The 20,999-nt window shown below is 48.4% G+C and overlaps 1 protein-coding gene and 1 pseudogene across 1 annotated transcript in view; both read right to left on the minus strand.

The window, feature by feature from the left end:
* The window catches only part of LOC139056118 (calpain-A-like), a 39,635-nt gene extending 38,729 nt beyond the window's left edge, over positions 1 to 906 (minus strand). Inside the window, exon 1 of the mRNA XM_070534012.1 lies at positions 722 to 906. Within this exon, the coding sequence (XP_070390113.1) occupies positions 722 to 754 (33 nt within the window). The 5' untranslated portion in view covers positions 755 to 906. The remainder of the gene's footprint in view (positions 1 to 721) is intronic.
* An 11,297-nt stretch (positions 907 to 12,203) lies between these two features.
* LOC139055778 (calpain-A-like) overlaps positions 12,204 to 20,999 on the minus strand; it is a 51,540-nt pseudogene continuing 42,744 nt past the window's right edge.

Consider the following 20,999-nt stretch of genomic DNA (forward strand, 5'->3'; position numbering starts at 1 on the left):
TAGGGCAGGTAGTGACTGCGGATCAGGATCATGAGACGGAAATAATCAGAAGAATAAGAATGCGCTGGGGTGCGTTTGGCAGGCATTCTCAGATCATGAACAGCAGGTTGCCTTTGTCCCTCAAGAGAAAAGTGTATAATAGCTGGGTCTTACCAGTACTCACCTACGGGGCAGAAACCTGGAGGCTTACGAAAAGGGTTCTACTCAAATTGAGGACGACGCAACGAGCTATGGAAAGAAGAATGATAGGTGTAACGTTAAGGGATAAGAAAAGAGCAGATTGGGTGAGGGAACAAACGCGAGTTAATGACATCTTAGTTGAAATCAAGAAAAAGAAATGGGCATGGGCAGGACATGTAATGAGGAGGGAAGATAACCGATGGTCATTAAGGGTTACGGACTGGATTCCAAGGGATGGGAAGCGTAGCAGGGGGCGGCAGAAAGTTAGCTGGGCGGATGAGATTAAGAAGTTTGCAGGGACGGCATGGCCACAATTAGTACATGACCGGGGTTGTTGGAGAAATATGGGAGAGGCCTTTGCCCTGCAGTGGACGTGACCAGGCTGATGATGATGAAATATAAGTACACGGGCACCAACAGGCGTTTGCGCGCGTGGACAGATCGCCGTTAGTTTCGGCTAACTCATGACCGCGAAAAAAATCTATAAGAAAGAAACAAGGAGAGAGGAGCTCAAGACGGACATGCTTTCGGTATATCTCACCTTGTAGATTTTTTCCTTGGTCTTTTCCGCCATCGCTCCTGCTTTTCGCGACAGTGCTTCGCCGCACGCGTTAAACGCCAGGTAGTGCTCTCGGACACAACAACAACGCCGTCGGCAAGAACTGTTGACAATGCCGAGCGCCTGTTCCGCAACCAGCCGCTTCACTTCCTACAATGCCGCTCCTCCGTTCAACGCGGGGTGATCAAGATAACCCGCCGCAGTCTCGCACTACCCCGGCGCTCTACGCTTTAAAGCGCAATTACACGTACACGCGGTGAGGCTAATAGTGTCGGTACACGCTGCTATATATTGCTGTAAGCGGCCTGGCTCCTACAGTTGCTATGCATTGCGCAATCGTCAGGTAAAGCGGCCGACATAAATCACCAGGGAAAGGCGGCTGCAAGAGATAAGCGGCGTCGTCGACATACAGCGGCGCCCTTCGAAGCCATACGATTGCTGACAGCATAAGCGCAACGAGGGAGCAACACCCTTTATTGACAAGGAAGACAAATACAGAATTGCACAGCGGGGCAAGAGAAACTTGTCGCTGTTGCACAGATAGCTTTTTTTTTCACTCCTGTTTCGTTTGCGAGTTATATTTCTTTTTTTTAATATATATATCACCATGCATTTTCTGGTTAAGGGGGCTAGGCATATTCTCGTAATTATTATATTATTATGATATTATATTAATGTTATATTACGCATCCAATGGTGGACTTCAAAAAGACCCTCCAGCACAATAGACCGATGATCTGCTCAAGTATCTACTTTTTCTGGCACAGCCCATGTCACGATGAACGTTGACGTTAATCCGCAACCCCAGCGGCCGTTCACTTGGCGAGGAACGGCAGCTCAGAGCAATGCCCGAGGCAAAGGAGAATATTCGGGTTTACAAGTTAAGGAAAGAGAGAGAGACAAAGAAAAAAGATTGCTGTTTTATATGTTCTCGCTATTCACGTTGGCTTCGATCGATTTGCGCTCTTTCAGTTGTGAAATGGGCAGATAATTCGATTCTATATAAAGTAAAACAAAGTGCTTAATTGGGCAGAACATCGGGATGCTGTGCTGAGGGACCTTGCTTCAAAGTGCGCCGTCGGACACCTCATTCATTATTTAAAGAGGCCCGAGACGAGGCGAGACGAGACAAGACACGAAGCAACATAACCCCACTCAATCGGAAAGTGCCTCGTTATATATAACGTAAAGAATAAAATGAAATTTAAAATTTAGTCATTAAAATGAAAATCAAAAAGAAAAGAAAGAGGTGGAGGCAAAACCCTATATGGCCCTATTACCAACGATGAGTTTGACTTGACACTGTGCAATTTTCGACTTCCTTGTGAACAATGGACGTTGACCGCTTGTTGCAGATACGGTATCAGTAATCGTCCGAATTGGGAAGGGTGGCGGCGGAGTGGTGAAGGTGACACGTATATCCTACAGCAGCACTTCCTTGTCCGTTGAGTCAACCTCGTGACCTGAAAACTGCGCGATGTACAGCAACCGGGAGCCATGACGCTTACAGCAATTTATATTGGCGTGCACACACACGTAAACCTTGTTGCAGAACCGAGTATACACATGAGATAATTTCGACTGCCTGGAGTCCGTTAACTTGCACCCAGTGTAACGTACACGAGTGTTTTCTCTGTGGAGACTCTCATTCTTCGCTGCGCTAAACCAGTTGGACGCCCGGCCTCTGTTGGAAACAGATAGTTCTGAAACATATACAAGTGTCGTCTACATTAACTCGCTGGATCCTTAGCTGCAACTGCCGTCACAAATTTTCCACTCCGATGCGACATTATCCTGCCGCCTCTAGATCGGGATGGCATTTGCAAAAGCTATGTCTGCTTCTCGATTTTTTTCTACTTTCAAGTTTGCTGGCATTTTCCTATTATAGACTGTTAGACATAGGCACACCTATATATTTGTGCTACGCCGACGAGACTTAAGAGACTACTCAACAACTCCTGTCGCTTTTCCTCATTACGACGTCCAGTGCCATCCTCTGCAGAATCCGTTAAACCGGCTGGGCTCAAGACGGTTTCCAAAATCGAAGATTCTTGGACCACGGCCATCGCTTGCGTAAAAACAACGAGGGCGTTGCTGGAGTAAGCCAAGACGACGGGTCTCTGCGACCGGTTACGGACTTGATGCGCACCTTCAAGTGCACACGCAACTAGTGTTGTCTATTTCTCTCTCTCCTCCTTTCTCTCTTTTCGTCTTTATCCCATTTTTATCCAGTGCAGTGTAGCAAGCTGAACTTGCGTCCGGTTAACTTCCCCGCTTTTCCTTGCTTCTCTCTCTTGACACTGCTGCGGTTCTTGCAATCCATCGGCCACCTATTACGGGAACGCTTTTATTATCCACCTATTGTCCTCCTATTATCATTGTTCTCCTGTTATGGGAACGCGTTCCCAGTTTATTATGACATTATACATCTCTTACTCCCCTCTCTGACCCCTTCCTCCCACCCAGTGTAGCGAATCATAGACTTTCACCCGACTAATCTCCCAGTCTTTTCTCACACTCTTCAGCATCTCTGTCGCTTTTATTTTGTTGCTTTTCTTTTTCGATAAGTCGTGCAGGATCCAGCAATGTTCGTCAGGCATTTCATAATCTTGCCCTTACCACCCCAGTTGCTTCTATTTGTCTGATTTATGTCGTACCTGAACTTAGCACGTGTCGTGTAATATACGGGCAACGTGCGACCCGTCTCTACTGATTCGTAAACTTGCCGACGTGGCGCAGTTCCAGGTCAGGGACGGACCCGAACGTGTTACAAAACACAACTCGGTTCCACGTGCCTGCGCTTCGGCCCCACGGGGCAACATTCTCACAGATCGGAGCGTTTCTTGCCAGCACGCGATCTCGATAATATGCGCACCGAGTGATAATTATCTTTGATAGCTGCGGCTTCCCTATTGACTTTTCGCTAAATCGGTACGGTATGGATGTTTGCCAAGGCCTGCGGCTTCGGTAACCAAAAAAAAACAGTCATTAATTATGCGTTTTTGTGAAGTGAAAGAAGAAAATCGCTTCAGGTGAAGTGATAGTATAGTTTTTCTTTTGCTCGCGTTATGCTGTGCCAGACGTGTACGTAGAAACACGACATAGTATAAACGATTCCAATGATTAACAGGTTTAGTCATAACGACCATTATTACCACTCATATTTATAACAGGGGCAGAAACCTGGAGGCTTACGAAAAGGGTTCTACTCAAATTGAGGACGACGCAACGAGCTATGGAAAGAAGAATGATAGGTGTAACGTTAAGGGATAAGAAAAGAGCAGATTGGGTGAGAAAACAAACGCGAGTTAATGACATCTTAGTTGAAATCAAGAAAAAGAAATGGGCATGGGCAGGACATGTAATGAGGAGGGAAGATAACCGATGGTCATTAAGGGTTACGGACTGGATCCCAAGGGAAGGGAAGCGTAGCAGGGGGCGACAGAAAGTTAGGTGGGCGGATGAGATTAAGAAGTTTGCAGGCACGGCATGGCCACAATTAGTACATGACCGGGGTTGTTGGAGAAGTATGGGAGAGGCCTTTGCCCTGCAGTGGGCGTAACCAGGCTGATGATGATGATGATATTTATAACATATAAACTTGAAATTTTTCGGTTATGCCTTAGGTCGGGGCCTTTCATTTTCTCCTTTCTATACCTGACAATAGAATTGCCATATTTTGTGGATATGCGAAACTGCGGCCTTCGGTGAGCTAAAGATGCATGCATACTAATAAAAAAAAGAGCATATATACTTTTTTCAGAGACTCTGGACTCGCCACGTATAGGACACACTTTGTGGGAGAGACCCGAACTCTCTTTCGGCAGAGAGTCCCGAGGCTATCGGTGCTCGATACAAGGTGGTTACGTGACTCCACACACAATATTCATGCACACTCTGTTGTAGTAGTCTCCTAACCCTCTCAAAAGGGTTACACGACTAGTGCTGAGGGAGTCCGTTAACTATTCTACATGAGTCGGACGAATCAAGATAAAGGTTCACATGATCACTGCTGAAGGAGTCGGGTAACTATTCTTGATGAGTCTGATGACTCCAGCAGTGTGTGTCAAGTTACCCTTTGTGCGTGGTGCAGGACTCTTGTAAATAGAGTAAAATAACTAATCCATGTAAGTCGTTTGACTCTCGGATGGCAGTGTCGAGCCGATTTTCAAAATGTGTTCAACTTTTGCTGTAAGTACACACGACTACGGTTTGAAACGTGCAAAGACAGAGAGCAAGGGGTGCAAGAGAGCGCACATCGCGTCATCAGGACATTAGTTGGCAAGCGCATTGCGAGATGGGCAAGTGAGCACCCCTGTTAATCATCCTTCTTAGCGTGAACCACGCTAGCTGAAGCTGTAAGACTACTTCAGTAAATCAACTTCGTACTATAGCTGCTTTAGGGTGCCCTTAATACAGCTTGGTTACAAAGTCTTCGAAATACCTTTTGGCCAATGAAAACAAAGCATGGGAGGTGTTAAAAGGTTTCACTTTTGTCAGCACAGAACAGTGTGTGTGTCCCTCTGCTTTTGTGTTCCTGCTTTTATGGGGACGCGCATGAATTGGTGTGCTCTGCTGTTTCAGATGAAACCCCTTGTGAAGAACAAGAATATGGTAATTCTAAATCTTCATCCCTCTCTCATCCACTTTACCAGTTGCTGTCATTGCCCCGAGTCAGTCACTTGTTTGGTGAAGTTCCTACATCTACCATAGCAATGGGCTGATGAAATTTGTAGCCAAGCATGTACCATCCTTGCTGTTATACTATATACCATGCTAACATATTTGGCATCATTCTGCAGTCTAACTTATCCGGTCATGTACCACTGATAACAGTATTAGTGAAACTGCTCAGAAAGGGTGTGCCTTCTCATTGTTCAGTGAAAGCTTATTACGGCAACAAGCAGCTATAAAGAAAAAAAAAACGTGGCGATTTCATTCGACATCTTGTAATGCTGTAATGTCAATTATGCTAGCCTAAACAACCCTCTTTCCTTTTACGTTTTGCTCCCCTCCCCCCTAGTCAAAGTACATGACCTGGTACAAACATCATTATTCTTATCATTTATTAGCTTCCCAACCACATTGTCTAAGTTACTGTCAGCAACAGTGAAAATGAGCAAATAAGAAATACTTCACCAAACTAGGTATTGACTGGGCAAACCAGTATCGAGGCTACTCTTGACTGGTGAAATCGGGAGCCACAGAGCTCATCGTCCTGTCTCCGAGTTGCGGTGAGCAATAGGCTTGGAAAGGTGACTCACTGTGCAACTCTGTGTTGACAGGGCGTGAGCCGGTTTGGTCCACATTTTTTCAGTCAAGGTTAGTTTTTCCTGGCCATCAAGGAATGAAAGAGGGGTTCTCATGTTGATGCTGTTTCACTTGGTGCGCAGAGGTTCATCTATCAAACGCGCACAAGTCCCTTAGCATCTTGACCCACTCATTTCGCATAATGCAATGTTTTTTTTGTTTTAGCTGCAACTTCAAGAAAAGTTCTAGCACAATTTTTTTTAATAAGTTTTGGTTAGCTTACATTGTCATGGAAAATTTTCATACAGTGCTCAAAGCTCATTATGGTGGATGCTCGTCCTGTAAGAATGTTGTGGTAGTTCTTATGGGCAGCAGAAGCATTGCAGCCTTGTACCATTAATGACCATCCATTATTCAGCATGGTGCGGTGAATCAAATGATCTGAAGATCGGTCATTGAAGGGGACGTCAAGCTAATCCTTTGTAATGTTGCCTCGGTATAGTGTAACAACTTTGGAGTGAACCTCATAGCCGTGAAGGCCATTTTATATAGTTAAAAATTATTTCTCTGATTTTGGTAGTCTGTATATAAAATTCACAAAATACCATTCATACCAATTTTTTTAAGAGTAGTTTCCATTTGTGACCACTTTGGTTTTTCAGTGGCACATTAATTTAGGTAATTGCAGCAGCAGTTGCCTCTTGTTTCTACATAAGTAGGTCATGATTGGGCATGAACCAAATTGTTGAAAACCTTTCAGTCAACATTTGTCCTACAGAAAAAAAATAAGAAAGAAAGATTATATTTGCAGTGTTGCCAGTTGCGCTTGGTTGAGGCCTATAGCACTTACAGGGGTCTCTGTCATGACTGCGGATGATTTAGAAATAGTGCAAAGCTTGCCCATTCTTTCTTTCCTTTGCAAATGTTGGAGGTTTACACTATTGTGGCTGATACTTTGTTGGAATACAATTATAGAAACCATACTGCCATCATTTTTTTGCATTGAATTGGGAAAATTGGTTCACTATCGTAGCTTGGCATGTGTTAAAACACAGGGACCAGGTTTGCTATAATGAACTTGAGACCATGATTGATATCAGGTTGCGGCGTGTTGTCTGTATTTTGGCAGTGTATTGAAAGTGAGGGGGGGGGATATGATATCTGGAAGAAGCTCCGAATCAGGCAGATTCACACAACGGATGAAACTTGCCATTCATTCTGCCGGCTGAGTGCAATGTTGCTCAGTGGCATTGAATCCTGCTGCCAGCAAAAGTTTTTTACTAGCCGCGATGCCCCAATGGCTACGACATATTGTATAGCAAGAGGTCACGGCTTGATCATAGCGTCCGCACATCAGTGGGGTTAAGTACACTTGTGCACTTTGATTTAGGTGCGCATTAAAGAACCCCAGGCGAGCAAAATGAATCGCGAGCGTTGGGCTACAACGTCTCTCATAACCCTACTGCTAATTTGGGGCATTGTACTCCATGAATGAATAGATCAATCAAGTAGCGGTCCATTGTTCCCTTGTTTGTTGCGCAATTCAGCACCACTTAGCGATATTGCGTGTGCGCTGAAGTAATAATAGCCAGTTCAATCCATTGTGCTAATCCATGTATGTACTACTTTTACAAGTGTATCCATAGGAGAAAAAGCAATGGTACACGGAACCCTTTACGTGCCAAAATTTTTTTGTAAGTTTGAGTCAGCGAATAAAGCTAGACTTCTTTTCCTTCCTTGTTTGTGGTAAATGCACTTATTTGTTGCTAACTGCATGTTACCTGTCTGCTGCCTTGTGCTTGTGGTTTGAAGTGCCTGGCTTGTCGTTGTATGTAGCAACTGATTTGAGCAGATCCCTTTTGCCCTTCTACGAAAGCTACGCTGACATTGTCGGGAGTATTGAAATGTCGGGCGAAAGCTAATTTCGATGGCATAGAGACTCGCAAGAGTAAGCAGATTAATCTCACGATAATTTTGGGGGGGTTTGTTTGTTGATACTTAGTGAAGCCATCACAGCGCTAATAAAACAGACACAAGAAAGACAAGATCGGACACAACTGACCCACGTGCCGTATCTTGGGGGTAACCTGCGGCGGGTGCAAAGACTAAGGCCGAGCCGGTATGGCCGGCGGCTTCATTCGCACTAAGTTCCCGCTCGTAATCTGCAGGTCGCGTAGTCTCAAGTTTCCCAGGTGCGGTGAAACGAGAGGCGTTTACTACTGCGCTGCTGGCTTCTTCGCGCCAGAGTTGCGACAAGTGCTCGTGGTCATGAAGTGAGATCTCTTGATGTTTGCCTGTGCGCGCGTGATACCATGCATTTAATCTAATTAGTCAGGGAATGTTTACTGCAACTTATAACGCTGTCAAAACTAGTAACCTTACTTCGTGTAGTTCTATAATACGTTGCTATCATTATCAGTCCTTCGCCTTTCGTGCAAATCTTCCGCTTTTTTTACCACGTGTTTGAAAGCCTCATAAATGGAAGTGTCACATGCGCGGTTCCAACTGAACTTGGGGAATTCAGCTTGCCTTTATCTGAAGTCGAAACTTAATTTTGGGATTTGGATCTAGCTATCTTGTGCTCAATTGCTGGCTCAACCAGTGGCACATAATTATGCTCGCTTTGCTCTACTTTGTTACCTGTTAAAGAATTGACAACAGATGATGTTTGTTCAGGCAGGGATTAGTGAAATCGGTGAAATAAGAAGTAAGATGATAATTATACGCACCCACACTCCAGCAAGGGACGCATAAAACTTTGATGGTGTTGCCTGTAAAAATATCTGCTGAATATCCGCCCGCGTCTATGACGTACTTTGCCGCCGTAGTCATAAGCACGTGGCAGAGCACGCTTCACAGAAATCAAAACGCCCCTACTCAGTGAGTGGTAGAAATTGAGCGACAAGGCAGGACACAAGATAAGGAGGGAAATATACTTGCGAAGCCTGTCACGTAAATCGTACCCTAGTAAAATGTTCTACGAAAACTCGTCTGGCGAGGAAACATATTGTTGCCAGAAAACGTGCACGAGGAGAGAGACACAGACACCAGCGTGCCTGTGTCCCTCTCCTCGTCCTGTTGTTTAGCGCTGTTTTACTGCTCGTTTGTATTAAGTTTCAGACAATTTCGCGGTGGAGCTAAGGCATAATCATTGTAAACTTAGTTGGTACACGCAATTCAACTCTAAGTTCAATTCAATAATTATTTATTTTTACATCACAGAAGAATACACAAAATTTATCTAGTTCCATAGCCAAAGGTTAGCACGGGGTTGTTGTGATCTGCCGTTCGCCCCGGGCACTCTTCGGTCACGGCTAGCACGATTACGGGGAACGGGCCCACGGCCTCGTCAAAATGGTTCTCAAAACGGATGAATACCGGACCCACCCTCACGCTCACTTACCTCTCCACGAGAAAAGTGGATCCCACGTCTTCGAACCCAGAGTCGAAACAGGGTGAAGTACATGAAAGTTGTGTTATAGGGCAAATAAATAAAATGTTTTCTAAGGTAGATTGGCACAATAAAAAACGCAATTGCGAATAATAAATAGTGTCATAGACTTAACATGTGATTCAATGGCATACGAAAGAGATGAAAAAAAATAGCTGTAAGCAATACTGACTACACAAAAGTTATACAAAGGGGTCTTTTAACACGCTAATGTTGCCGACTAACACGGATACACTTTCTTTGTTAAATATTAGAAAAGTCAGTCTGTTGAAACGTTATGCGCAAAATATCTCCTAATGAAAGACAGAACATGAGACGCCACTTCTTTATGAAGCGAAAGTTCACTCGAAAGTTGGGATCCGAGAAATTGCATTAGCCATTCTGCGTATACATTCTCTGCTAGGGGTAAGCTAAGTAAGTAGATTACTGAGATGGTCATGCCTACATTTTGTAATTATTCTGAGTGCTCGGTTTTGCAATTTTATTACGAGATCAAGATGTGTATCCCACATCCGACCCCAGGATTCGACGCAGTAGGACAAAACATTGTGTATGAATGCAAAATACACATTGCGCAATATATCGACATCAAAGTAATTTCGAGCTTGCAAAAGAATGAAACATCCAAATGCCAGTTTCGCACATACATAATTAATCTGATCCGCCAACTTAACAGCAGTCTAACGACACTCCCAGATATCCGAAGATGAGTGCATACTCAAATGAACAGGAATTAATTCGAATACAAAAGTCATAAAGTCTATTTTGCGTGGTTGGCCTCAGATGACTGCAAAGTATTGCCAAGGTCATCCGCATAAAGAGAAAAAAATAATGGGACCAAGATCTGAACCTTCAGGTACACCTGTGCATCAAGGTTGCATAGAAGACGATATGTCGTTTATCATTACGTTCTGTTGACGACCATTAATGTAAGAAGAGAAAAAGGTCGCAAACTTTCCCACGGAAACCGCAATGCTGTAGTGGTATAGATTAAGGTGGTCTACTGTGTCACTAAATGCTTTCTCCAGATCGAATAATAATACCCCTGCTACCGAAAGGTTTTGGTGTAATCCTGAATTATTTTCTGTGTTAATGATACCACTGCAGATGCCACTGAGTGATGTGTACGGAACCCATGATGCTGATGGCGTAATATTTTATATTTATTAAAAAAATTCATTATCCGAGCTGCACTAATTTTTTTCGAAAAATTGTATTAATAGCGCTAGAGATCGAAATTGGTCTGTCGCTGGAGGCGCTCGAGTAATATCCACCTTTAAAAATTGACACTACTTTGGCTGTCTTTAGGCAAGAAGGATATATTGATTACTCCGGTGAGTAATTGAAAAGTGCAGCATAATATAGGGCCGAGGTTGTCAATATACTGTTTTATCATGCGCGTCGTGATGCTACCTGGCACAGCTACCTTATTCAGCGACATGTTGGCAACAATTATTATTATATCTCCTTGTTCAACATCATAAGCTACAAAAGAGCTTTGACTGGAATCGGAAATGTACGTTTCCGATATTCTGAACGCGCACCTATATGTATTGAAGTTATTTGCTACCTATTTATTAATGACATCGGGTAGAACTTGGAGAGATCTGGATTTACCTGCTACTTCTTTTACAATTTCCCAAATTTTCTTTGTATTTCCGTTAGCTTACCCGATGAGACCAGAGTAATATTCTTTTTCCTTATTATAATTTACACATATTGAGTTCGTAGCATTTTTAAACTGACGTAAATATACTCATTATCTTTATGCTTTTTTATTTCTGGTGCCAGTGATCTTTTTATTTTAGCAATAAAAGGATTTCATTAGTCATTCATGGACATCTGAATTTCACATAGGAATGTTTAATAAATGTTCGACTGGGTTCGCTTACGGACATACGAAATTCAATTAAGTTACTGAATTCTGTGTCGACACCCTCGTTGTTGATTGTACTGGTTTTAGTTTGCAAAATACGATTGCACAATGCATTGTAATCTATTCTACTTAGTCTTGTAACCCTAGGTCGCTTGTGTTTAGGCAAATTGTGTATTGCGACAGAAATTGGCTGGTAATCAGTTACTTCGTCGTTTAGGCCTGCTGCAGAATAAACCCTTGTTGCCCCAATGTAGTGTGTTGGCCTCTTGGCTTCCTGTCATGAATCCTAAGCTCTATATTACATTTAGTTAGATTAAGTTACTCAGAAGAAATCGGCTCATAAATTACACTACCGTTGCCACTGCGCCGATGGTTTGTATATGTAAACACAATAAGCTGTTCTTTCTTTCCCTGCGTTTACAGTGACCTTTCCTATGTTACATTCTGTGGCGATAGCCTGTTCCATTCACTCTTATTCGTAGGAGTAACTTTATTTCCTCATCACAACCACAGTGAGTGAGTGACGTGGACTCCTGTTTGTGTAAAGTGGACCTCAGTCTTAAGGCAAAGCAAATAGCGACAAACAGACCGACCGACCGATTGATTGATTGATTGATTGATTGATTTATTCAGAACGGAGGGCTGAGAGGCGTCATTGCAAGATCTACCAACCGGCGAGGTCATGGTTTAATTGTTCTCAGAGACAATGCCTGCGAAATCGCCGTTCCATCCTTGTATCCGCACCATTCCGCGCAATGACAAACAGACACACGTCGAAAGTAAAAACCTTTTATTTGACGACGAAATTAATGCAGCGCCTTCGAGCGTGAAAGCGACAGTCGCATTTCCGACGCTCGCTTCTGAGTTGAACACACCGGAGGAGATACTCAGCAGTACATCGTGTATTTAAGCCACTGAAAGAAAAAGAACGGCGAGCAGTAATCAAATGAGCACGTCATTCCTTGGACGCTGCGGTTGTTGACTTCGCATTAGGCGTGATAAGGGCGCAACTCACCTCGTTTCGACTAACGGTCACAGCGTTCTCCTTTTCTGGGTCCCAGGCGTCGTAAATGTCTGAAAGAAGGCAGGAGATTGGTATGCGTCACCTGCTGTACCCACACACACACAAACACACACACAAAAAAGTGACTGACCGTGACTTGGATATATGTCTTACGAAACATACTACGACTGGCCGTTAATTGAAGTCTCTGACTTTGTAAAAACAATATCCTTATCTAGTAACCCCCTCCCCCTACCCACCCAGAGGCTGCTTTTTTGGTTGTTGTTGTGCGTTTTGTATCGGTTATGCGTGTTTCCAACCTTGTTCTTGGGCCGATCCCGAGGAAAGTGCAGTCTAAAAATTCAAGTAAATCCGGAAAGGAATTCAGTTAAAAAATATAGGCCTATTTCGTAGGTTTATTCAGCCAAAAAATTTTGATTCCGACTCTCATTTTACGTCTCTCACTTGAAATGTGACTGCACGGAGTGCCGGGGGGAGTGAGACTGCCTCATTCTCGCCCCCAACTCACTTATAGAAGACATTGTCTTTGACTGACTTGAACAGGAGATTAGATCGCCTTCCAGCCTTTTTCTTTAATTATCGCTCTTATCTCTTCAACGCGTCCCTCTCGAAGACGGCTCAGCAAACACTGCCGTTGTATACTAAGCACTTATCCTTTAAGGCGTAATTTAGCTGTTAGCTCGTTAGCCGGTTAAAAAGATGCCGACAGAGCCAATGGTGAAAAGAGAATACGAAGGGCAAAATTGTTACAGATAACTAGTTCCGTTCTCTTTCTATCTTTCAACGTTACACCTTTCGTTTTACATTCTGTAGCCGCGTTTACATGAATACGACAACTGGCGCATCGTATCACACACATCAACTTTCTAGCGCACCGCATCCATGCAAGCGGGGCTAATGCGCTAGCAAAGCCCGTCAGATTAATGTGCCAGATAGTGGGGGATTCAGGCAGGTAAGTAGCCTTTCGCGGTGTATATAAACGCGATCGCAAAGCATTAGGAATTCTGGGAAGAGGAATTTGCTACCGATCTGCTGCACTCGCCGAGCTGCGGCGTGTGTAGGGGTTGGAGGACGGGACTTCGGGATGAAAATCAAAAAACTTGGGAGGGATTTATTCTACATTATGTACAGGGAGGTGAGCGTCAAGTACCAGACGTACTGTCATTACGGGCCGGCAGCAACTCGGACGCTGCGGCCCGCGGCAAGAAGTTCGAGAGAGGTGAATCAGGGAATCAGGAAATGTCCCAGCATCCTCAGGTCTCTCTGGAAGGCTTCTTATAAACCCTTCGAGCACTGCAAGTCACGTCATGTTTGACCAATGGGAGAGTCCACTCCGATGACGCCACTTTCAGCCAATGGTAGGCGCCCGTGTCGTGGTGTCACACCTGGCGGCTTGCTGCGGTCTTGCCTCGCAGACTGGCAATGCACTTCGAACAAGGAGAAGGGGAGGGCTGCACCTGCTTCATTGTCGGATGCCCACCTGCTAATCCCGGCGGCGCACGAACTTGTTGGCACGTAAACTTGTTGCCTTAAACTTGTTTGCTCGGTCGCTTCTCTGGAATGCGCTTTCCTGCTTCTGCATTCCTCAATTAGCTGTGCTGCAATCCGATGTGGTCTGGGGAACTCGAAGTAATCGCAGGAAACAGCTCCATATCTAACACGTGGCGTGGCGCCGTACGCGTCTGAAAGCGCTGCTTTTCCTTCGATGTGCGACACCGCATGGCGCCACCATCGCACCAGGGGTGATGCGCTACACGTGAACGCTGTCGCATCGCATAGCTCGTCACGCGGTAGGAAAAATGTGATGCGCTACTGTCGCATTTTGTGTCGCATTCATGTGAACACGGCTTATGGCTCCTTGCTGCATGGCACATATACATTGTAGCCGGAAATGCTGCTATGTGTCTGTGCACATAGCAGCATGTTAGGGAGGCAGCGCGCCATCTATGGAGAAAATGGGAAGGCTTATGCGTAGTTGAACCCTTTCAGAATCGGCGTCAATTTCAAGGTCTGCTAAGACTATGACGCCAAACCGGAAGCGTAAAAGCGCTGCCCTGTTATAGGTCGCACGCACCGATCATGCACATGAGCTTGACGGCGCAGCCGATGAAATCTGCCAAGCTTATCTTGCGGTCGTGGCCGTAACGCAGGACGAGGGCCTTCAGCACGTGTTGATTGACGACGTAGCCTACAGAGAAAAACAAAAAGATATTCCGAATTATTATAGCGCTTCAACTAACCTTGTAAGAAATATTATTCTCTAACCATTGTGATTAGCTATTTTTGATAAATAACGACGCATGCACAACTCAGCCTGATAATGCACAAATCGCCTATTGTTTAAAATAGATTTCCATTCTTCTGGAAGGGGTCAGGCTGCTCCGAGTTCTGGAATAGCGTGGCCTCGTAACGTCGCCTTCGATGAGTTAGACTCACTCTGACACCACGAAACATGCCTTTCGCTGTTGTGGGGATCGCACGCGCATCCCGATATCTCCAGAGCGGCCACGCGGTTATCACGCGATAATCACGTGCTCGCTCGCGGAGGGTAGCTGGGAGAGGGCACCTTCGCCGCTCCCGCTGCTCTTCGCGCCTGGCCGCGACGCTGCAGCCAAGGCACCCCGTGCCCTCCTTTCCCTTTCTTGGAACCGGGGAGACCCTTCTCCGCCGCTCGGGAGAAGCGCTATTCCCCCGACGGATCTTTGTCTCACGGCGGAAGAGCTAGCGAACGGCCGCATCTCAAATCAGCCGCTGAGACCGCCGCACGCCGTCCCCCTGTGGCGCCCGGACCTTGGTGTGCGACTCACCGCCCCAGGGCCCGAGCGCGGATCCACTTTTGGGTGAGCTGAACTCTTATCAGCCTCTTTTGTGGTTCCCACATTGTGCGGTTTGTTTCGCCCCAGACGTGCGGAATGCTCCGCCGCTGAGGTTTTGTGTTGTGTTGTGTTGTGTTGTTTGTGTGTGTTGTGGCTGTTGCTGTCTGTTGGAACCATTGTACACCAAGGTGAATAAACACCTTAGGTCGAAACTCACCCTGTCCCCACTGGCCTGAACCCGCCGTGGTCGCAACTCACTGCGAACCGCGGGTTAGGGGTCACAGCTCTGACTGCTAGGGCTGCTGCGAATGTGCTAGGGAGCGACTGCCGCTCCGCCGGCGCTGTGCGATCCAGAGAAGGGTCAGGTGCGCACGCGCGAGCCTGAGTAATACCCCTATATTTGGCGCCCAACGTGGGGCCAGAGGTGTGACAGGTTGAGTCTGTTTGTGTGAGTGTCTGCCACTGCACGAACGAACCATGGCAGCATACGGGGCTGATTTACAGCCGTTGTATACGCTGTCGCAGGTTGCTACCAACAGGCAACAATTCGAAGCGGCGGTAACTGCTACCGCTCAGTCATGCCCTGCGGCGAACATTAGCCCTGGGAATTTGATAAGCTTCGAAGAGGGTAGCGCTACACACGAGGCGCTCTCTCCGGCAGGATGTACCCTTGAAGGCGTGAGGCACATTACGCCGAACCCTTCGCCAGTGTTTGCGGAGAGCATGGAGCCACTGCGGCATACTTGCTCGACGCGTTCTGCTCCTGTGCCAGGCATTACTGGCCAGAGCGAGCCTCGTACCCTTGAAGGCGTGAGGCACATTACGCCGAACCCTTCGCCAGTGTTTGCGGAGAGCATGGAGCCACTGCGGCATACTTGCTCGACGCGTTCTGCTCCTGTGCCAGGCATTACTGGCCAGAGCGAGCCTCGTACCCTTGAAGGCGTGAGGCACATTACGCCGAACCCTTCGCCAGTGTTTGCGGAGAGCATGGAGCCACTGCGGCATACTTGCTCGACGCGTTCTGCTCCTGTGCCAGGCATTACTGGCCAGAGCGAGCCTCGTACCCTTGAAGGCGTGAGGCACATTACGCCGAACCCTTCGCCAGTGTTTGCGGAGAGCATGGAGCCACTGCGGCATACTTGCTCGACGCGTTCTGCTCCTGTGCCAGGCATTACTGGCCAGAGCGAGCCTCAACAGGTGCTGTTGCAGGATGCGATGCGCTTGATTGAGAGGTTGACAGGTGCCGTGCAGGACACTCTGCTGACATCTGCCGCCGCTGCTAGACCGAGAGTGAGGGTGGACTTACCCACCTACAGCGGGTATCATGATTCAGTTAGCGTCAACGAATACCTCGATCGCGTGCTGACTTACCAGCGCGCAACGGGGCTGTCCGATGACGAGATGCTGGAACGCGTCATACCAGTGTCGTTAACTGATCACGCTGCCCGCTGGTTCCGGCTTACTGGCTACCGGTCTAGCACGCTGGCTGAGTTCCGAGCGGGATTACGCGAGGAATTCCTGCCCGCAGATTACGAGCGTCGTCTGCGGCGCGAGCTGGAGCTACGTACTCAGCATCCGGACGAATCCTTGCTCGAGTACGTCAGGGCGATGGACGAACTTTATCGTACCGCTGACCCTACCGCTCCGAACTGCGATAAGGTGGAGAGAGTCACGCGACAAGCTCATCCCACCTTCGCAGCGTACCTAAGAGGCAGCAAGTTCAGGGATTTGGATGAGCTGGCCTCGGAGACAAAGCGCATACAGGCGGACATACTCGCCTTGCGCTCATACCGACCTCCACCCCCCGCGTCGAGGGCACTTGAGCCGCGATGCGCGTGGAACGGGGACACTTTTCGCACTCGTTCCGGTGGAGATGGTGTGGTTGCTTTCAGTGACGGACAACTGAGAAACGGTTGGGGCTTATCTGACCGGGCTCTCGATCCGTACACTTATGCCATGCGTGCAGCATGCGCTGCCGATGGCCGAGGTATGCAGAATCGTGGTCGATATGCCGGCTCGATGATGCGAGAGCAGAGCGTACCTGCAAGGGAGCAGTCGATACAGAGGAACAACGGTCAAACGGCGCGAGGTACTGGACGCCAAGCCCGTCAAAGGCCGGCTCTCCTCTGTTATCGCTGCAACCAGCCGGGGCACTTCGCCCGGGATTGCAGACAGCCTGCGAACCGAGAGCACGCGCTTTCGGGAAACGAGCGGGGCCGCCGGTGAGCAATGCTGCATGGCCGGCGGCGGTTACGGCGGTGCGAAGTGAGACACACGAACTCCTTGCCCCGCTGGCTTGTCGTTTTGGATTGCCCAGCGACACGCCAGTCCCGCTCATAGAGGTTACAGTCGCCCGGCGCAGGTTTTTTGCGCTGTTAGACACAGGAGCAAGCGCTTCACTATTTGGCGACGAGGTGTGTGAACATCTCCGTCGGAGCACTATCCGACTGAGAGAGAGTAATGTGACCTTCCGACTGGCCAGCGGCACGGCACACGCGAGCTGTGCTGCTAGGCTTGTGGTGCGGTGGGAGAAACGAGTGAGGCGACAGCGCCTAGCTCACCTTCCCGGCCTGTCGGTTCCTATAATTCTTGGTAGAGATTTCCTCGTCAAGACGGGCATTGTTATTGACGTCTGCAACGGAGGATATAGGGAGCGAGCATGTGGCACCCTGAAACCTTTCGTTTCATTTCAAAAAGCGTCAGAGACAACTTCGTTCGATGATGCTTCGCGCGCAGACCGACCAAACGATTGCCCGAAAAGGTCCCTCAGAACGGTTGCGGCCGGGTCGAAATGCCGTCCGGCCAACCGCGCTGAGAAAAGAGGCGCGGAGGGGAACTGCTCCCCTCCCGCACAGCCCGTAACCCCCGCTGCGGTGGCAGACTGTGCCGCAGTGAGGGGCGAACGATACCACCCGCTGCTGGACGACTCAAGCAGTTTGTCGGGGGAAGAAAAGGCTCGCCTCTCAGCGCTTCTGACTGAATATGATGCCGTATTCACAGAGCGGCCTGGTTGCACTACGCTATACAGGCACAAAATTGAGACAGGTGACGCCTTTCCGTGGAAGTGCAATCCTCGGCCGGTGAGTTTGGCTAAGAGGAAAGCACTAGACAGCGCTCTGGACGAACTGCTCGATACAGGCGTTGTTGAAAGATCGGACAGCCCATGGGGTTTTCCTGTGGTGTTGGTTCCTAAAAAGGATGGGACGCCCCGCCTTTGTGTTGACTATCGCCGCCTGAACGAGGTGACACGCAAGGACGCATATCCGCTTCCTAGCATTCCTTCGATCGTATCCAACGTTGGCGGAGCGAAGTACTTCACTACGCTCGATGCAAGCAGAGGATACTTTCAGGTGGAGGTAGATCCCAGTGACCGAGAGAAGACTGCCTTCACTTGTCACAGGGGACTTTTCCAGTTTACCCGTATGCCATTCGGACTTGTCGGTGCGCCTGCGACTTGTCAGCGCCTGATGGACCGTGTCTTGGGTGACGCAAGGTGGCACCACGCTCTTGCTTACCTGGACGATGTTGTGGTATACTCGCGTACCTTTGATGGGCACTTACGCCATCTCAGGGACGTGTTGGAGCGTCTGAGGTCTGCGGGGATAACGCTAAACCCGACCAAGACCCAGATTGCGGCAACCCGAGTAACGCTACTGGGGTTTAAACTGGATAACGGACGCCTTCTACCGTGTGATGACAAGGTTCAGGCATTATTGAACTACCCGTCACCGGAAGACATAGGCGGACTGAGACGCTTTTTGGGGCTGGCGAATTTCTATCGACAGTTCATCCCAAACTGCGCTGCACTGCAAGCCCCCTTGACAATGCTGTTGAGGAAAGGTGAGCAGTGGAGGTGGGGTCCCGAGCAAGAGGAAGCACTGCGCAACCTCGTAAACGCGCTCGTGGAAACCACCGAGTTAAGGCTACCTGATTTGAACAAAGAATTTGTCATTCATACGGACGCCAGCGACCTTGGCCTAGGAGCGGTTTTGCTCCAACAGCACGAAGGTAGCTTGCGCCCGGTAGCTTTTGCGAGCCGCTCTTTGACTCCCGCAGAGAAAAATTACTCCGTGACAGAAAAAGAATGTCTGGCGATCATTTTCGCTCTCAAAAAGTTTGATTACTATATTGATGGAGTCCCATTCATAATTGAGACCGATCATATGGCATTAACTTGGCTTAGGCGCTTAGGAGAGCCGAGCGGCCGGCTCGCGCGATGGGCACTTCTCCTGCAGCGATACGATTTTACCGTGCGCTACAGGAGAGGAAAAAACAACGTTGTGGCGGACGCACTTTCGCGCGCGCCCGTTGACTGTGAGAAGAGTGATATTACTACTCAACTCACCTCGCCCGAAACTGAGCTTGAGAGCGGACTAACCGCTGCGACGATTGAGGTTGTCAGGAGGGGTAATATTAATACCCATCGTGACCCCTCAGTGACTCAGCCGAAGAGCAGAGTAACTGCTACAATGCTCGACGGCGCTGGTCCCGAAGGAAGGGCGGATGAACCCCCTTCTCAGGACGAAAGCGTGAACCACTTGGACTGCGTCAGTTCTGTGGGGAGCGTGTTCGGCAGAAAGGAGCTGTTAGAGGCACAGCGGGAGGATCCGTTTTGTAAGAAAGTGTTTGAGGGGCTCCGGGAGCCCGGCGGCGCGGCCGCGGCGCACATGGACGCAGCTGGTATTGCTGTGGGTGCGCGGCGCTCTGAAACGGCTGGTAATGCTGTGAGCGCGTTGGATTCCTACCTGCTAGACTCTGACGGCGTCCTGCTGAGATACATTCCCGCTGAGAAGGATACACACGAGTCCTTCAAAGCGGTGATTCCACGCACGCTGAGAGGAGCACTTTTACGCTACTTTCACGATACGTGCCTGGCCGGGCATGCAAGTGGCCCTAAGACTTATCTGAAGTTGTGCCGCTTTGCTACCTGGCCTGGAATGAAGCGGGAGGTGATGCGCTACGCCCGCTCGTGCAACGTGTGCCAACGCGTGAAGCCGCGTGGTGGACGCCCACCCGGGCTCATGCAGCCGATCAATAGCCGAACACCGTGGCAAATTGCGGCATGTGACGTCATGGGGCCTTACCCCAGGACACCGAGCGGGAACCGATTCCTTCTCGTAGTCACAGACCATTTCAGCAAGTGGGTGGAACTGTTCCCCCTACGGAAGCTGACGGCACGCGTAATCATGGGAAAGCTGATCGAGGTGTTCACACGATTCGGCTATCCTGAGCAGCTGATAACGGACAATGCGTCCTACTTCACTGCCAAACTCTTCGTGGACTCTTGTGCAGCTCTCGGCATTAAGCACAGGAGAACAACCACGTACCATGCCCAGGCGAATCCCACTGAGCGTGTGAACCGCAACATCAAGCACATGCTAGTTGCATTTGCGGGGACGCACAATGAGTGGGACGCTTGTCTTCCTGAAATTGGATTTGCTATCAGGTCGACAGTGAATAGATCGACTGGGTATACACCCGCCACCCTCAACCTTGGGAGGGAGCTGTTGAATCCGGTAGAACTTACTCTACAGGAACGATGCAGCACGGAACTGGTTGTTTCGTCGGCACGCGCCGATTATGCGACTGGGCTGCGCGCGAAGGTAACGGAGGCTTTACGAAAAGCGCGACGGAACCTGAGCACTGCACGTGCCGAGCAGAAAGCGCAGTACGACCGCTCTCATCGGGAAGTTCAGTACAAAGTGGGCGACCTGGTGTTGAGACGGAATCACGTCCTGAGCGACGCCAGTAAGAAATTCTCAGCTTCTCTGGCGCCGAAATGGACAGGACCGTACCGGGTGCGAGAGACTGTCTCTTCACTCGTGTACAGGCTGGCGGACTTG

This window comes from Dermacentor albipictus, chromosome 2, assembly GCF_038994185.2.
Source record: "Dermacentor albipictus isolate Rhodes 1998 colony chromosome 2, USDA_Dalb.pri_finalv2, whole genome shotgun sequence".
Taxonomy (NCBI): Eukaryota; Metazoa; Arthropoda; class Arachnida; order Ixodida; family Ixodidae; genus Dermacentor; species Dermacentor albipictus.